Source organism: Fonsecaea nubica (genome assembly GCF_001646965.1).
Source record: "Fonsecaea nubica strain CBS 269.64 chromosome Unknown Scaff8, whole genome shotgun sequence".
NCBI classification, from domain to species: Eukaryota; Fungi; Ascomycota; class Eurotiomycetes; order Chaetothyriales; family Herpotrichiellaceae; genus Fonsecaea; species Fonsecaea nubica.
This window is the reverse complement of record NW_019173681.1, coordinates 144,863-158,058: the sequence shown is the minus strand read 5'-3', so window position 1 is coordinate 158,058 and position 13,196 is coordinate 144,863. Positions and strand designations below refer to the sequence as shown.

Sequence of the window (13,196 nt, the reverse complement as noted above, 5' to 3'; positions counted from 1 at the left end):
GAGTTGGGCGAGGAAGCCGCAGACCCCCAACCCCGCCAATAAGAGATTGGATGCCGCTTTTACTATAGTGGAGTCGTGAAGTGAGAAATTCTTTCCTGGAATGCCTCGCCGCCTTAATCTTAAAACCTTCCTGCGTTCATTCCTCAATGGACGTCAAGTCTACCTAGCCTCGCACCCTCGCACCCTCGCACGATACAGAAGACTCTCATCTCACCAAGCCATACTGGATACATTGCTCCTACTCTGCTATAGGATGGTTCGGCCGAGAAGCGACGAATCGGAGATAGTACCTGGACGACCCTGTGAGGATTTCTCTCTAAAGCGATACACGCGAGGTGACACCGCTTCGGCCGAAGTAACAATGCTGGAGCATGGATTAGATGGGATCACAATGCCAGTGCAAGTCTTACCTATATAAATGACGGGCAACATGGCTCCAGGGCCTCCTATCAAACAGACCTTGGAGCTCTACCTCACTTTTGTAAGATTTCCACCCTTTGTCCATCAAATCGATTCGCATCATGTCCGGAACGTTGGCTGTTGTTAGCCAATCTGGCAGTTCGATCAGCTTCTTCGACCTTAGGTCGGGTGAGCGGACTGCATACATGCCAGACCTCATCCCAGAACCACATGAGCTGGTGTTTGATGGCAAGCGAAAGGTTATGTACTGCAGCCACGCCTACCACCATGGACACTTCTGGTCGCACGGAGATAATGGCCACCAGATCTCGGTCATTGACCCGGACAAGAAAGAGGTGATCGGTGTTATTGAAACAAAGCCGGCACTTGGTCCTCATGGTCTAGTTCTTGACGCAGAGAGAGACATCCTGTGGTACAGCTATGAGGAACACGAAACTGGGTCCACTGGAGGAATAGTTGGGATCAACCTCGAAACCCGCAAAGTCATCAAACAAGTCGGGAGCTCGACCAAGACGCATTGGTTTGTGGTGACCCCGGACGGCAAAAAGGCCTTCACCTGTAACAAAACAGCGCCTTTCATCTCGGTCCTTGACTTGGAGAACCAACAGATGATTGGCAGGATCGAGACGCCTAGGGGAACAGAGGAGTGTTCCATCTCCCTTGACGGTAAACATGCTTACTTTCCAACACCCGGCACTCAGTTGGGCAAGGCTCAAGAGAACCCCGAAGTTCTGGTCATCGACACTGCGACGGACAAGATCGTTTCCAGGATTCCATTGGACTACCCGGCCCAGTCAACATATGTTACAGGAAACGGAAAGATTCTGGTGGGCGAGTATCTGTCTGCTGATGGCTCGGCCATAGAGGGCAGGCTGGCAGTTTATGATCCGGACTCACACAACCTGGTTGGCGCGACCAAGATAGGGGGTATGCCATTAACTCTGCGTGCCTCTGCGGATGGCGAGCTCGGATTCACCGCGAATATCCTCGCTGGGACAGTGTCCGTGATCAAGATGTCAGGAATGGAGGTTCTCAAGGAGCTTGTGGTGGACACGGAGCGGAGCAAAACCTCAAATTTGTGTCAGGGCGCTCATGGCATGGTTCATTTCCCATGAAGCTCCCGTGCCAGACGACACTGGAGGCATGCCATCGGCACTACCATTCTCTGAGTCTATACACCTTTGACGCCAGGATATATTTACACAGATAACCTCGAATATTGCCGCGTCGTCGTTTCTCGCTTTGTCGTTTGCAATTTATGATTTCCCACCAGCCATCTTGTTCACAGTCCCGCCAATCGCGCCGTCTTCTTTGAACATGCCCCCAACCATGCCGTTCTGATCCAACGGACCTCCAATCTTTTGTGCCGTGCCACCAATCGCGCCGCTGGATTTTTGTCAAATGTTAGAGGTTTGCATCGCTCAAGAGGCTGCGGACCCCGCGTGGTTCACTCACTCTGCAGTGAATTGCTTGCCGACTGAACCCTCAGCGCTCAACATTGGAGCCTATAGTAAAGAGGAAAGGCACTGTCAGTACAGCAACTGAAGACTCCGGACTTGGAGGAACAGGAGAGAGGGAAACGTCCAGCCACAGTTCCACCTCTTTTCATCATTGACTCACCTTAGCACCCGGGGCAGGATTGTACTGCATGACGGGGTTATTGTGTGGGTGTTCCTCCTTGGACGTGGGTCCTTGTCCCATGAACTTGGAGGTGTCGGTCTGACCCTTGGTGATGTTGGGCGTCATCTTTACTCGTAGACTAAGCTGTCAGGGAAAGAGAAAAGTAAGTAGTCAACAGTTTCTACGATTTGCTATCGCTGTGTCAGGAGTGTACGAATTCGGTAGATGGAAGAAGTCAAGTCTAGTATGATGGGCTTTAGATGGTGGCAGTATGCAGACAGCCAGTGACACAGAATGATGACATTGCGTCATTGACTGCGATCAAGTCTGGCTCGTCGTCACCGACGAGATCATACAATGGCAATATTGAAGGAAGCGTCATCACATGCTCCGCGGTGGATGGAAGACTGTGCCGCCCTCGTCGATCATCGACCAATCGATGGCCACGTTAATGTTAAGTTACCAAAACTGGTAACAGCAACTCTCAACTGGCCGGTCATTGTTGACAATTTCAACGTGACTCAAAGCACGAGGTACAGCTTACAACAATGGTTCGCAGGGACTTTTAAAGGTGTGCATCGACATTTGGCTCCTAGTTGGCAAGATCCCAGATGTGGTGCCGCACACTTCACTATGACATTTTTTAGTTCTTTATCCAATCATAAAATCATCTCGCCGCTGTTTTCTCCATTCACAGAGAGAAAGTTGATTTGTCCAGGTACATGTCTTCTCCAGGTGTTGAAAGATTGGCCTAAGGAATCAACTAGCAGATAGCATGCGTCTTCCCATGCTTGCCCTGCAGAGAATGCTTCTCGTCTTTGTATGCCGCGACGTTACGACCGTTTCTTCCAGTCTTGGTGTGATGCTTCTTCACGTGTCTGCCAATGGTCAGGAAGGTAAAATGAGGTTAGAGGGTGCAAACGTACTCTTGATAACGCTCCATGGTCTTCTTGTCCATCTCTCCAAGCACTTGCAGTGCCATCTTGATATCGCTGACCAGGGCATCGCAGCGCTGCTTGCTGAAGTCTTCGCGGACCACAACACGCATCAATTTGAGGGTCTCGCTGTGAGGGGCCATTGTGTAGGCAGGGATGATCCATCCACGTTCTCGAAGCTGGTGGGCAATGGCAAATTCGTCAAACATCTGCTCGTTGTCCGGGTCGAGACGGAATGCAACCACAGGAAGAGATCGGCCGCCACCGGGCGACATGATGATGAACCCTAGGGCTCTGAGCTGAGCAGCCAAATAGTCCGACGTGCGTGTGAGATTGAGCATGATACTACGATAACCTCTCTTGCCAAGTCGGATCATTTGATAGTACTGGCCAATGACGTGGCTAGCTCCTTTGCTGAAGTTCAAGGTAAAAGAGGCCTGGTCGGCGCCGAGATAGTTGATGTTGAAGACGAGTTCTTTGGGCAAGTACTCGGGTGATCTCCAGACAACCCAGCCGACACCAGGGTAGACCAAACCATATTTGTGACCGGAGACATTGATGCTGACAACTTTCTCCAGGCGGAAGTCCCAGACCAGGTTGGGATTGACGAATGGAGCGACAAAGCCGCCGGATGCTGCATCCACGTGAATCGGGCAGTCAATGTCTCTCTCCACGAGCAGGTCGTTGATCATCTGGGTATCCTCGTACTCGCCAGTATAGGTCAACCCGAGAATCGTACAAATGCCGATCGTATTCTCATCGATCAGGTTGACAGCCTCCTCTGGGTCAATGACATAGCGGTCCTCGGTACAGTACACATATTTCTCCTCAACATCAAAGTACCGAGCCGCCTTTTCCCAGCACACCTGGACAGCGCTGTTCATGACCAGGTTGGGTCTTGAGAAATCCTTCCCTTCGGCTTTACGCTTGTTTGCCCACCTCTTCTTCATGGCAAGGACAGCCAGCATAATGGCCTCGCTTGACCCGATTGTGGAGGTTCCCATTGCGTTTTTCCCGCCTTCAGTCTCCGGGGCGTTGAAGAGACGTGCAATCATGTTGACGCACCGGTTCTGAATCTCGGCCGACTGGGGGTATTCCTCGTAGTCAATGAAATTTTTGGAAAACGCATCGGTCATGAGCTTCTCGGCTTCATCTTCCTGATTACAGAGGGTAAGTCGGCGCTCAAGTTCACATAACGTGGCATCTGGAAACGTACCATGAAAGTGGTGACAAAGCTGGCCAAGCTATTTACAGAGTCTTGTCAACTTCAATCTTGGAGCTCCGTGACTGTTCAACAACTCACTTCAACATAGGGTTGCCGTCAAGACTAAGCTCGTCTTTGATCATACGATATGCGATCTCTTTTGGCATCTCCTTCTCAGGGATCTCGTGGGAGGGGAGATCCTCCGCAGCAAAGCGGGAACCGTAAACAGAAGTGGAGAACTCATCTTCCCCGGGAGGTTCGAGAGAGATGTGCTCGAGGCCAGGAACCACCGAAGCCCGACGTTTGGGAGGTCCGAATTCACTACGGTGGCCTTTATTAGGATCACTCGTCACTTGGGCTAGGTGAACCATGTTGGTTTCTGGTTTCTCAGAGAGGAACAAAGTCTTGAAGGAAAGACGTAATATAGAGATGAGGAAAGGATAGAGAGTATTGGGAGGAAAGGAAAACTGTCGTGGTTATGGCTAGCAATGTACCGTTTGACAGTAGGCAAAGCGGTGAGGAAGAAGAAAAGACAATCGAGGATTGACGGGTGAAAGAGACAGTCAAGCTGTGCAGGATTTCGTTCTGGCAGCTGGGGTCGACAGCACAGCTGAGGTGCAAGAAACAAGGAGTGACAGGTTCAATGATTGGATGAGCAGGAAGCTCAGGCTCTCATCGCATTCTTGGACTGTCGTCAGGGCATGACGAAGCTCTGGTAGCTCCAAGGGAAGTTCGGGTCGTCTCTGCAGATGACTGAGAGACGGATGGGATGATGAGAGCAAGTTCCTACAATTTGGGTGACAATTGGATGGAAAAGGTGGTGTGCACAGTGGGGTGGAGTAGAAGAAACGCGTACAAGGCGGGGACCGCGAGCCAACAAGCTCAGCACGCCCAGGTACTGACCGAGCTTTGTACCTAGGTAGTTAGTGGGTGGTTAGGCTACCTGACTAAGTCCTTAAGGGAGCCCAATTAGGTGTCTGCGGTGCCACCACATTTCAGGTGCTGCCAGAAAATTGGGAGGGCTCGCTCATGAGATACAACACCCCTCCTCCTCCTCTTCCTCCTGCGCCCCTCTTTTCCCACAGGACAATCAATCAGGCCTAATGATACCCAAAGATCATCCTCGACCACAGCTACACCCACGGGACCTAGCGAGCTTGACATTGCTTGGTTGTTCATCCCTCCTCGACCCTTGCGCAGATGCAGTAGCTCCTAGCGACTTCCTTCCGATCCAGGTGCCTCGCTTGATCTCTGGCACCATGGCCTCTTCACCCTGTCGCCCCTCCAATCCTGCCATGTTTTGAACACCGAGCGCTCAATGTGATCGGCCAATAAGCTCGGAGGCTGTTCAAGTGGTCATCGATTCAATGTGCGTGGGATAAAAGCTAATCAAGTGGTACAGTCGCATAGTCGTTACATGACTTCCCACCCAATTAGGCAGAACCATACCGGGCTGGTCAATATTTGCCCCTTCATCCCCATGCCATGGCTTCTTCTACCCAAACCTGCCTTTCCGACATCCTCCGCCCCGTTTGGCTCCGCTCATTATTGAGATCGTTAGACGGACACCATTCAGCCAAGCTCGCGCTGGAGGATATATAGGACCAAGATGATGGAACTTGGCATTTCTTGGTGTCCCGTACATCCGTCCCAGTCCGGCCCGAAAGAAAGTAGATCGAGTCCCTCTCAATTGCTGTCTGCGGGGATACCTAGTCCGGCGTACGGCAAGATTGAGATCTCGATTCCGATTCCAGGCATACGAAGCGTCTCATCGAGCAGCGCACAAATCGGACGGAAATGCGAGAATACCCGGCTGAAGAAAGGGTGTTTCCGATTTCGATCATCAGGTGAGGAAAAAGAAGAACAACGGCCATGGCAGCATAGAAAGTTTCTGGAATATGGCGGCTTTCTAATTATGGAGTCTCCATCTACCGTCCTTTCGGATATTCTGCAACACGGGAGATTCCGAACTGCGCGGGTGTTGGATCTTGCGTTTTTGCCAGAGTCACTAGTCCACCCGCAGATCTGGCTTTGGCCACGAACCGCACCTTTTCAGTGGAGTAAATGCACAGTGATAACTGGTGATTCTGTCACATCCTGCCATTGTGCTGACCGCTCGTGGTATGAGCGCCGGACCCAAGCCAAGTCGGCGGACGATTCTCTCAACGAGCCGCTCGAATGAGCCGCTTGAATGGGGGATTTCTCCTCGAGGAGGCTGTGACCGAGGCAGGAAAGTATGGACCTGCTCACCTCGGTAGTGCCTCAAAAGGGCGATCACGCCACCAACCAGTAATAGACAGTTCCAGCAAGCCTATCCAACCAGCCGTTATATTACGGAGTACTCTTGCAGTACTCAGCCTTGTCACGAAATGAGAAACAAGCAGCCACCTGGTCCCTTTCCGCTTACTGCCTTGGGATATTAGGCCAGGGTCAGGGACTACCTGCAAGGCCGAGGCCGCGACTTGTAACGAGGCATTCTTAAACCCTTGTCCACGCCCAGTCCACCCTTCTCCAATCTACCAGTGTCCACAAAGACCAGACGAGCAGTTTCGCATCGACCGAAGCCAGCGCCACAAGACGAATGAGCGCTGTGGGCAATTGACTTTGCTCGGGATCATGGCGCAAAAGGGGCTAAAGCACAGGTATTTCCGAAATGTATCGAGCGTCCTTGGGAATCCCAGAAGGTGTGAGAACGGTGAGTCGATTCGCTCCTCCGTGGCGACCGCCAGGGAGATGTGGAAAAACATTGATGCGAATCACAATCACTCAATCAAATGTCCGTCTTTCTCCTTCTCATCTCACTCTTGCCCCTGCAAACCTGCCGCGCAAAATGACCTGGGCGGCGCATCAACGCATCAGCGACTGAATAAGGCACATCATGCGACTGTCTGACCACGGTGCCTCCTCGACTTGCTCCCACCGCTTTTCCCAGGCGAATGGAAGCACGGTATCCCTAAGCCCAAGAGCGACTTATGATTTCAGACATTCGTCCGACTGTGCCAGCGAACCAAACCCCAGCCTCCACGTTCCCACTTCTTTGCGTTCTGCGGGGAAATGGCCTTGACTATGCCCAAACAAGGAGAGAATGGCCAACTGTTCGTATTCTCAGTTCCTTTTTTGGTTTGGCCCGAGGCTCCCCTCCCCATCCACTTCCACCAGCTCCACGCTCCACATATCGCCCGCTGGAGAGCTCCTGAAGCTAGATCAATCCTGTTGCCAATCCAGCTAACGAGCCAACCATTGACAGAAGGTGCCAATAATTTCCCTGCGGGGTCCGTTCGAGTCAGCCATCCCTCAGGGCCAAAAGATCGAATCCGAGCAGTTGCAGAACGCCATGCCTCTCCTTCACTGGCTCTCCTGCAGGCTTTCCTCACACAGGGAGCCCAATCGACCTTGGCCGACCCTAGCTCTGGACCTCGCGCTGTACGGATCCTGGACGACATTGAGCCACGCGACGTCTAGCATATCCCGCTAGGAGGAAAAGCAAATGGAATTATTTTTGTGACCGATGCATAACGGACACATTCAAGATGCCTGCTTCGCACTGCATAAAGGGGGTCGGCACTTTTACCCTGGCCACTCAGCATTCATTCCTTTCCACATCTTCCACATCAGAAAGATGGACTCTAGCCGGGGTCTGCATTTGTATCCCAGCCCCACGTTCTGTCACCCATGGTGCGCTTGGGAGGGGGTCAGCAGTCGAGGTGGAATCGGATAAAGAGGGCGGAAGCTGCTGTGGCCGGTGCCACATTGCCCCAGGTCGAAATAGCTGCCCTTGCGCCGATTTCAAGCCCTTCTTGTTCTCCGGTGCTCCCTTGTTTCTGTTGTGCGATTGATCTGTAAGACTACAACACGTCCAAGATGGCGGGTGACCTTCAACAAACTCCTACTTCCACGGAAAGGGACATGATCGAAGAGAAGCCTGGCTTGACACATACCGTCTCGTCAGGAGCGATTTCCATCAGCCCAGAACTTTTCGAAAAGGTGCGCATATAGCTTCACGGCTCACACAAGATCCTCCCCCCTGCATCGAGATCCAAACAGCTCACTAACCCTGCGCGACTTGGACAGCTCTACCTTACTCCCAAAGTTCCTCATGCTGGCGACAATATCCGGCGTTTCGCCAACCCGACTCCGCTCGGTTTCGTTGGGTATGCTCCAGAAGCATCATCGTGGAGACGCACATACTCATGAGCAGATAGCTTCGTCATCTCGACTATGACTTTTGCGATGGTCATGATGGGCTGGGGTGGTGCCAGCGGGCTGTCGCCCGTAGTGTAAGTACTTTCATTGTCCAACCATCGCCCCAACCTTACCCAACAAGATTGGATCCGCTGACGCTTCAAATATAGCGGGATATTCTTCTTCGTCGGCCCGGTCCTCCTCGTTTTGACGGTCATCTTCGAATGGATCATGTAAGTCAGCCTGACAAACCTTGTTCAGTAATGAGCGATCTTTCTCTCCTGCCTACGGCCAGCCGATTGTTTGGTATGTTAGAAGCTGACATTGGCACCAGGGGCAATTTCTTCTCCATGATGGTCTGCGGCCTCTTCGCCGTCTTCTGGCTATCCTTTGGCATGCTCCAGCTCCCCACACTCGGCCTGGCGACACCGTACTCTCCCAGCGGGACCAACGCCGTGATTGGGTCAGCCTCAAAGGAATACAACGCTGTCATTGCCTTGTATTTGATTGTATGGGGATTCGCGCTGTTTACATTTTTCATCTTCACGCTGAAGACAAATGTCGTTTTCGCGCTCATCTTTCTGTTCGTCACCATGGGCGCGTGGGTCTTGAGTGGTGCCTATTGGAAAGTTAGTACCGGAGATTATGATACGGCAGCGGACTTGCAGAAGGTGAGAAAGATTACCCTTACTTTCTCTTTTTCTTCCGTCGAAAAACGCATCTGGCGCAATCCAGAACGCTAACATCAAGGAAATCGAAACAGACCGGCGGAGCTTTACTTTTTATAGTCGGTTGTCTGGGTTGGTACATGACTTTTGTCATGATGGCGGCAGAAATGCGTCTCGCCATCAAACTGCCTGTGGGCGACCTGAGTCATTTCTGGCCAAAGACCGACGTGGAGATGGGCAGAGCCGAGAAGCAGGCCTAAGGCTCCCTATGAGGTACAAGCCCTTCGGTCTACGTGGCAAACCTCGTCATCCTGTTACTGTTGTCATCGCCGTACTCAGTATTCCCATATTCTACGTCGGCCTTTGATATTTTGTTGATTTGTTGCGGACGCAAGTTATGGCAGAAGTTGACTTCGGAAGCGTGAACAGAAGCAGCAGAAGTCTTATTCATCAGTGTGCCGCTGTCAGGAAAAAGCTGCTCTGCGATAATGGAGGAGAAGACGGGGGTTGATATATTCTGTTCGGCGCGCTGCTCCCCGGTATTTTCCCTCGAGAGAATCGATACTCCAAATGAGCATTGGCGAGCGCGAGGAGGGCAATACCATATTGCTGATTACCACTCGTCTCTCTTCTCTCCTCCGCTCTTCTTGTGCACATTCGATCATTTCGTGCAACCCCCAAGCGTTCGAATCGCTAGCGATGCAAAGAGCCTGCAGATTACCAGCATTGTTGAGCAGTCTCATCACTTGGACGGTATACCACCCTGCGCGGATGAGGGAGAGAGGGAAACTACCAATGAGGGACGCGGATGTGCAGTTCTTCAGTGCAAGCCATACTTTTTCAAACCCGAACTAATTAATGTATTGCAATTGTTGGTACATAATGACCAACATACATTTCAGCATAATTACCTACTTCGTGTCAACACGTGTCTGCGTCGTAATAATGATATTGTTAGTCATTCTCTCTTTCGTTTTGTTCAAACACAACCATGCAAGGCTGTTTTCAAGAGTGTTAGATAAAGGGAGTGGGGAAGGAGGAGGAGGAAATCAATCCTTCGACAAGGCCGTCAGTTGCACGTAGCGCTTCTCCAGCCACTCCCTTGCCGTGTAGACTTTGTCGTCGATGCCGTCGGAGAACTTGCCTCCCACCTTGATACGGTCCTGTTCCTTGTCGAATCCGCCCACGGGCTTCATCAGACTGTGGTGCGTCGGGCGGACAAAGTAGACGACACTGACGCGCTCCATGCCGGCTTGCGCGCCGGGGGACGGGACGACGCGGTGTTTGGCGCTCTTCAGGCCCCCGTTGGAGAAATGCACCATGGCGTCTCCCAGGTTGACGATGGCCTTGCCCGGCACGGGCTTCACGTACTCCCATTCGCCGACCCGGCCGGGCGTGCGCGACTCAATCTGCAGGCCGCTGAGCCAATTGAAGAGAATGGTGACGCTACCGAAGTCGGTGTGGGACGGAAGGCCGATGATGTCGGTCTTGGTGGGATCCGAGGGCGGCTTGAGCGTCAGACGGATGTGGTCCCCCGACGATTCTTCGAAGCGGTTGAGGTTGACGAAGATTTCCTCGTCTTCGCCAAACGCGCGCGCGAGCGTGCGCAGGATCGTCATCGACATCCCGTGGGCGCCCATGCAGAATGCCTGGAGCAAGGGCCACGCGTCTTTAATGACGTCGGGATAAGGGCGGCTTTCGGCGACGCCAAACAGACAGTCCTTGCCGACGTTGAAGAATTCGGTGCTGTCTGGCCGTTGGGATTTGTCGGTCAACTTGACAGTGCCCGCGGGTTTGTACCCAAAGAAGGACTGCGTCTTGCGGAAATCGTACTTGTCCTTTTCCTCAAATGGCAGCCCAAGTGCCCTTTTGCTGAGGTCATGGAGCTGGTCGGCCTCGGTGAGGAGCTCTCGCCCAGGTTCCGAGTCGGCCAGGTCGAGATAGAAAAACCCGTACGTTTGACACGCTTGCAAGACTGCGGCCGTGGACGCAGGGTCCTTTTCCAGGAGATTCTTGGAGGAGATCTCGGCAATCGGTGCGTGGGCAACGTCGGGAGGAAAAGGTGGTATGCGTTCGTGTATCCGGCTCGTCGTTGTGCTCATCGTTGTGGTCGTGGACATGGTGATAATGTGCGCTGAACGGGAGGTATTTGGTAGGGAAGCAACTTACAAGAGACTGCGGCAGAATCTTGATCGAGGAAAAGCGTCATAGAATGCCACCTCTGGTTGTTATGTGTAGGACCCTTCGATATACCCCTGTCGTCTTATTATGTCGTACCACCGAGGGCTAGAACTGCAAACTCCGTTCTTTGTGGGTGGAGGTTGAAATGCCGACGCTTCCCCACACAGAACCCCCGGATCTGTTCGTTTCGCGAAAGACCCGCACTTGCTATTATGTTCCTCGTGTGTACCGCGTCGCGCATCCAGAACCATCAGTATGACCGCTGCCCAGTGACCACCTGATCAGCATCGCTCGCCGACTTGACGTTGTGCAGCATCTCCCTACGCAGCATGAAGACGAGTGGTGGACTGTCGGAAGCCTGGACAGCTATGCAGTGTTGAGGGCTACAGAGGCTCAGATGGATAGGTGCTGGGGTATCCAGATGCTACCCTGTGATCGGCATCCTGAAGGCATTTGGTCAGAGAAACGGTCCAGGGAGGTCACAGTACTGAAGATGCAATGTGCTTTACAGATACAAATGGATCTTGACATTTATTGAGCTGTTCCTTTTTGATCAACCGCGCTTCATTCCTCCATACACCCTGGTGTACGCTAGCTAACAACCAACGGCCACTCTATGAATTCTCTCTTCATTGACCCCTTCTAATTAAGTATTACAATTCGTTGTGTTTTTTCATCTTCCCTGTATGTGTGCATTGACATTCGAGTCTCAATCTTCAACCTCCTGAAACGTTTTCCTGTTGTTGTAGCAGTCATGCCGGATATGCCTCGATACTCGGTGTCGTGCACTCATGCAATGGCTTCTGTGACATTGGCAATGATGACCTTTCCGTCGGTTGTTACACATGCTGCGTTGCTAATATCACATTGATAGTAGTGGGTTGTGGGATACGTCAAATTGAAGTTGGAGAACTTGGTGAGGACATTGTACGGGGCTTGACCAACGCTGCTTTCGTGTCAGAACCATATCTCGAGGACGAGACGGCAAGGGAAAAGTGGGATGCACATACCTGTTGTCGATGTACTGATGGGCTAACTGTAGCGAGAGATTACCAACACCATGCCATGAGGTGACGAGGACGTTGAAGGTGCTGTTGTCGCAGGTATCTCTTGCAGAGGTGGGAGGGCTCAGACCCACGGCCCATTCAACGCAGCAGTGAGTGGGACCAACTTCAGGCGTATCTTCGTCGCAGAAGTCGACTGTCACTTGTTAGATGTGGACAATAGGCAGATTAGAGGGCCTTAACTCACATTGAATATAGGTGCTCTGGGTCGAAGTGGGATCTGCTTCAAAGGGCGAGGAGACAACGATGTTTGTGAGTTCAAAGTTTCCAGAGAAGGCCGAGGCGGCGGAGGAGAGAAGAGCAATGAAGGCGAGGAAGGTGAAGATGGAAGCCATGACGGTAGGCGACGAGGTGCAAGAAGCGTGATGCGGTGTACAGGGCAAGTGTGGTAGGCTGGGGCAGGGCAAGAGTAAATACGTCGTTTCAATCTCCAACCAAGAGCACGATCATGAGTGTTGAGGTCGAAGATGAGATGGGATGAAGGAAGGAAGGGGCGAGGCAAGAAGAAACTGAGGTCTTTATAGCTGCGCCCTTTGCACCAACACTTTGAGGTCAACCCATCCTGTTTCTCTCCAGCCTCTTCCACGGAGTCTTTGTCCTGTGACCGCAGCAGATGTTGGATTTGGGTACAAAGACCAATGGTTTGCACACAATGCACTTGCTCGGCTACTGTTTGATAGACAAGCTCTTCTCTTGGATACCACGCCGCCTGTTGTACCGAAACAGTCTCCTTCCAGAATGCTACCAAGCGGAGTTGCGACTGAGACATTCCAGAAAACAGTCAGCCAGTTCTCGAATATGGATCTTGGGCGATGCATACTCTACAAGGGCAAACAGTGCAAGAGTGCCATGGCTCATGATGTGTCCCCTTGCACTCTGCACTGCTTGTGATGCCACACCGAGCCCACCGCTTGTCTTGTTC

The 13,196-nt window shown here is 52.2% G+C and overlaps 6 protein-coding genes across 6 annotated transcripts; 2 read left to right on the top strand and 4 right to left on the bottom strand.

Moving 5' to 3' along the window:
* Positions 1–521: 521 nt before the first annotated feature.
* Positions 522–1,535, top strand: AYO20_01908 (hypothetical protein; the record flags this gene model as incomplete). Its single annotated transcript, XM_022640214.1, has 1 exon — positions 522–1,535. The coding sequence occupies one exon, from the start codon at positions 522–524 to the stop codon at positions 1,533–1,535; it is 1,014 nt and encodes a 337-aa protein (XP_022503714.1).
* A 141-nt stretch (positions 1,536–1,676) lies between these two features.
* On the bottom strand, positions 1,677–2,166 carry AYO20_01907 (hypothetical protein; the record flags this gene model as incomplete). The annotated part of the gene is made up of 3 exons (XM_022640213.1): positions 1,677–1,806; positions 1,876–1,925; positions 2,041–2,166. The coding sequence occupies 3 exons, from the start codon at positions 2,164–2,166 to the stop codon at positions 1,677–1,679; spliced, it is 306 nt and encodes a 101-aa protein (XP_022503713.1).
* Positions 2,167–2,803: 637 nt separating this feature from the next.
* On the bottom strand, positions 2,804–4,550 carry AYO20_01906 (glutamate decarboxylase; the record flags this gene model as incomplete). The annotated part of the gene is made up of 4 exons (XM_022640212.1): positions 2,804–2,918; positions 2,967–4,132; positions 4,192–4,219; positions 4,279–4,550. 4 exons carry the CDS (start codon positions 4,548–4,550, stop codon positions 2,804–2,806), a joined length of 1,581 nt encoding a protein of 526 aa, XP_022503712.1.
* A 3,490-nt stretch (positions 4,551–8,040) lies between these two features.
* AYO20_01905 (hypothetical protein) lies at positions 8,041–9,289 on the top strand (the record flags this gene model as incomplete). The annotated part of the gene is made up of 6 exons (XM_022640211.1): positions 8,041–8,163; positions 8,224–8,330; positions 8,382–8,456; positions 8,532–8,594; positions 8,696–9,032; positions 9,125–9,289. The coding sequence occupies 6 exons, from the start codon at positions 8,041–8,043 to the stop codon at positions 9,287–9,289; spliced, it is 870 nt and encodes a 289-aa protein (XP_022503711.1).
* A 789-nt stretch (positions 9,290–10,078) lies between these two features.
* On the bottom strand, positions 10,079–11,149 carry AYO20_01904 (hypothetical protein; the record flags this gene model as incomplete). The annotated part of the gene is made up of 1 exon (XM_022640210.1): positions 10,079–11,149. The coding sequence occupies one exon, from the start codon at positions 11,147–11,149 to the stop codon at positions 10,079–10,081; it is 1,071 nt and encodes a 356-aa protein (XP_022503710.1).
* Positions 11,150–11,999: 850 nt separating this feature from the next.
* Positions 12,000–12,609, bottom strand: AYO20_01903 (hypothetical protein; the record flags this gene model as incomplete). Its single annotated transcript, XM_022640209.1, has 3 exons — positions 12,000–12,156; positions 12,221–12,410; positions 12,462–12,609. 3 exons carry the CDS (start codon positions 12,607–12,609, stop codon positions 12,000–12,002), a joined length of 495 nt encoding a protein of 164 aa, XP_022503709.1.
* Positions 12,610–13,196: the final 587 nt, after the last annotated feature.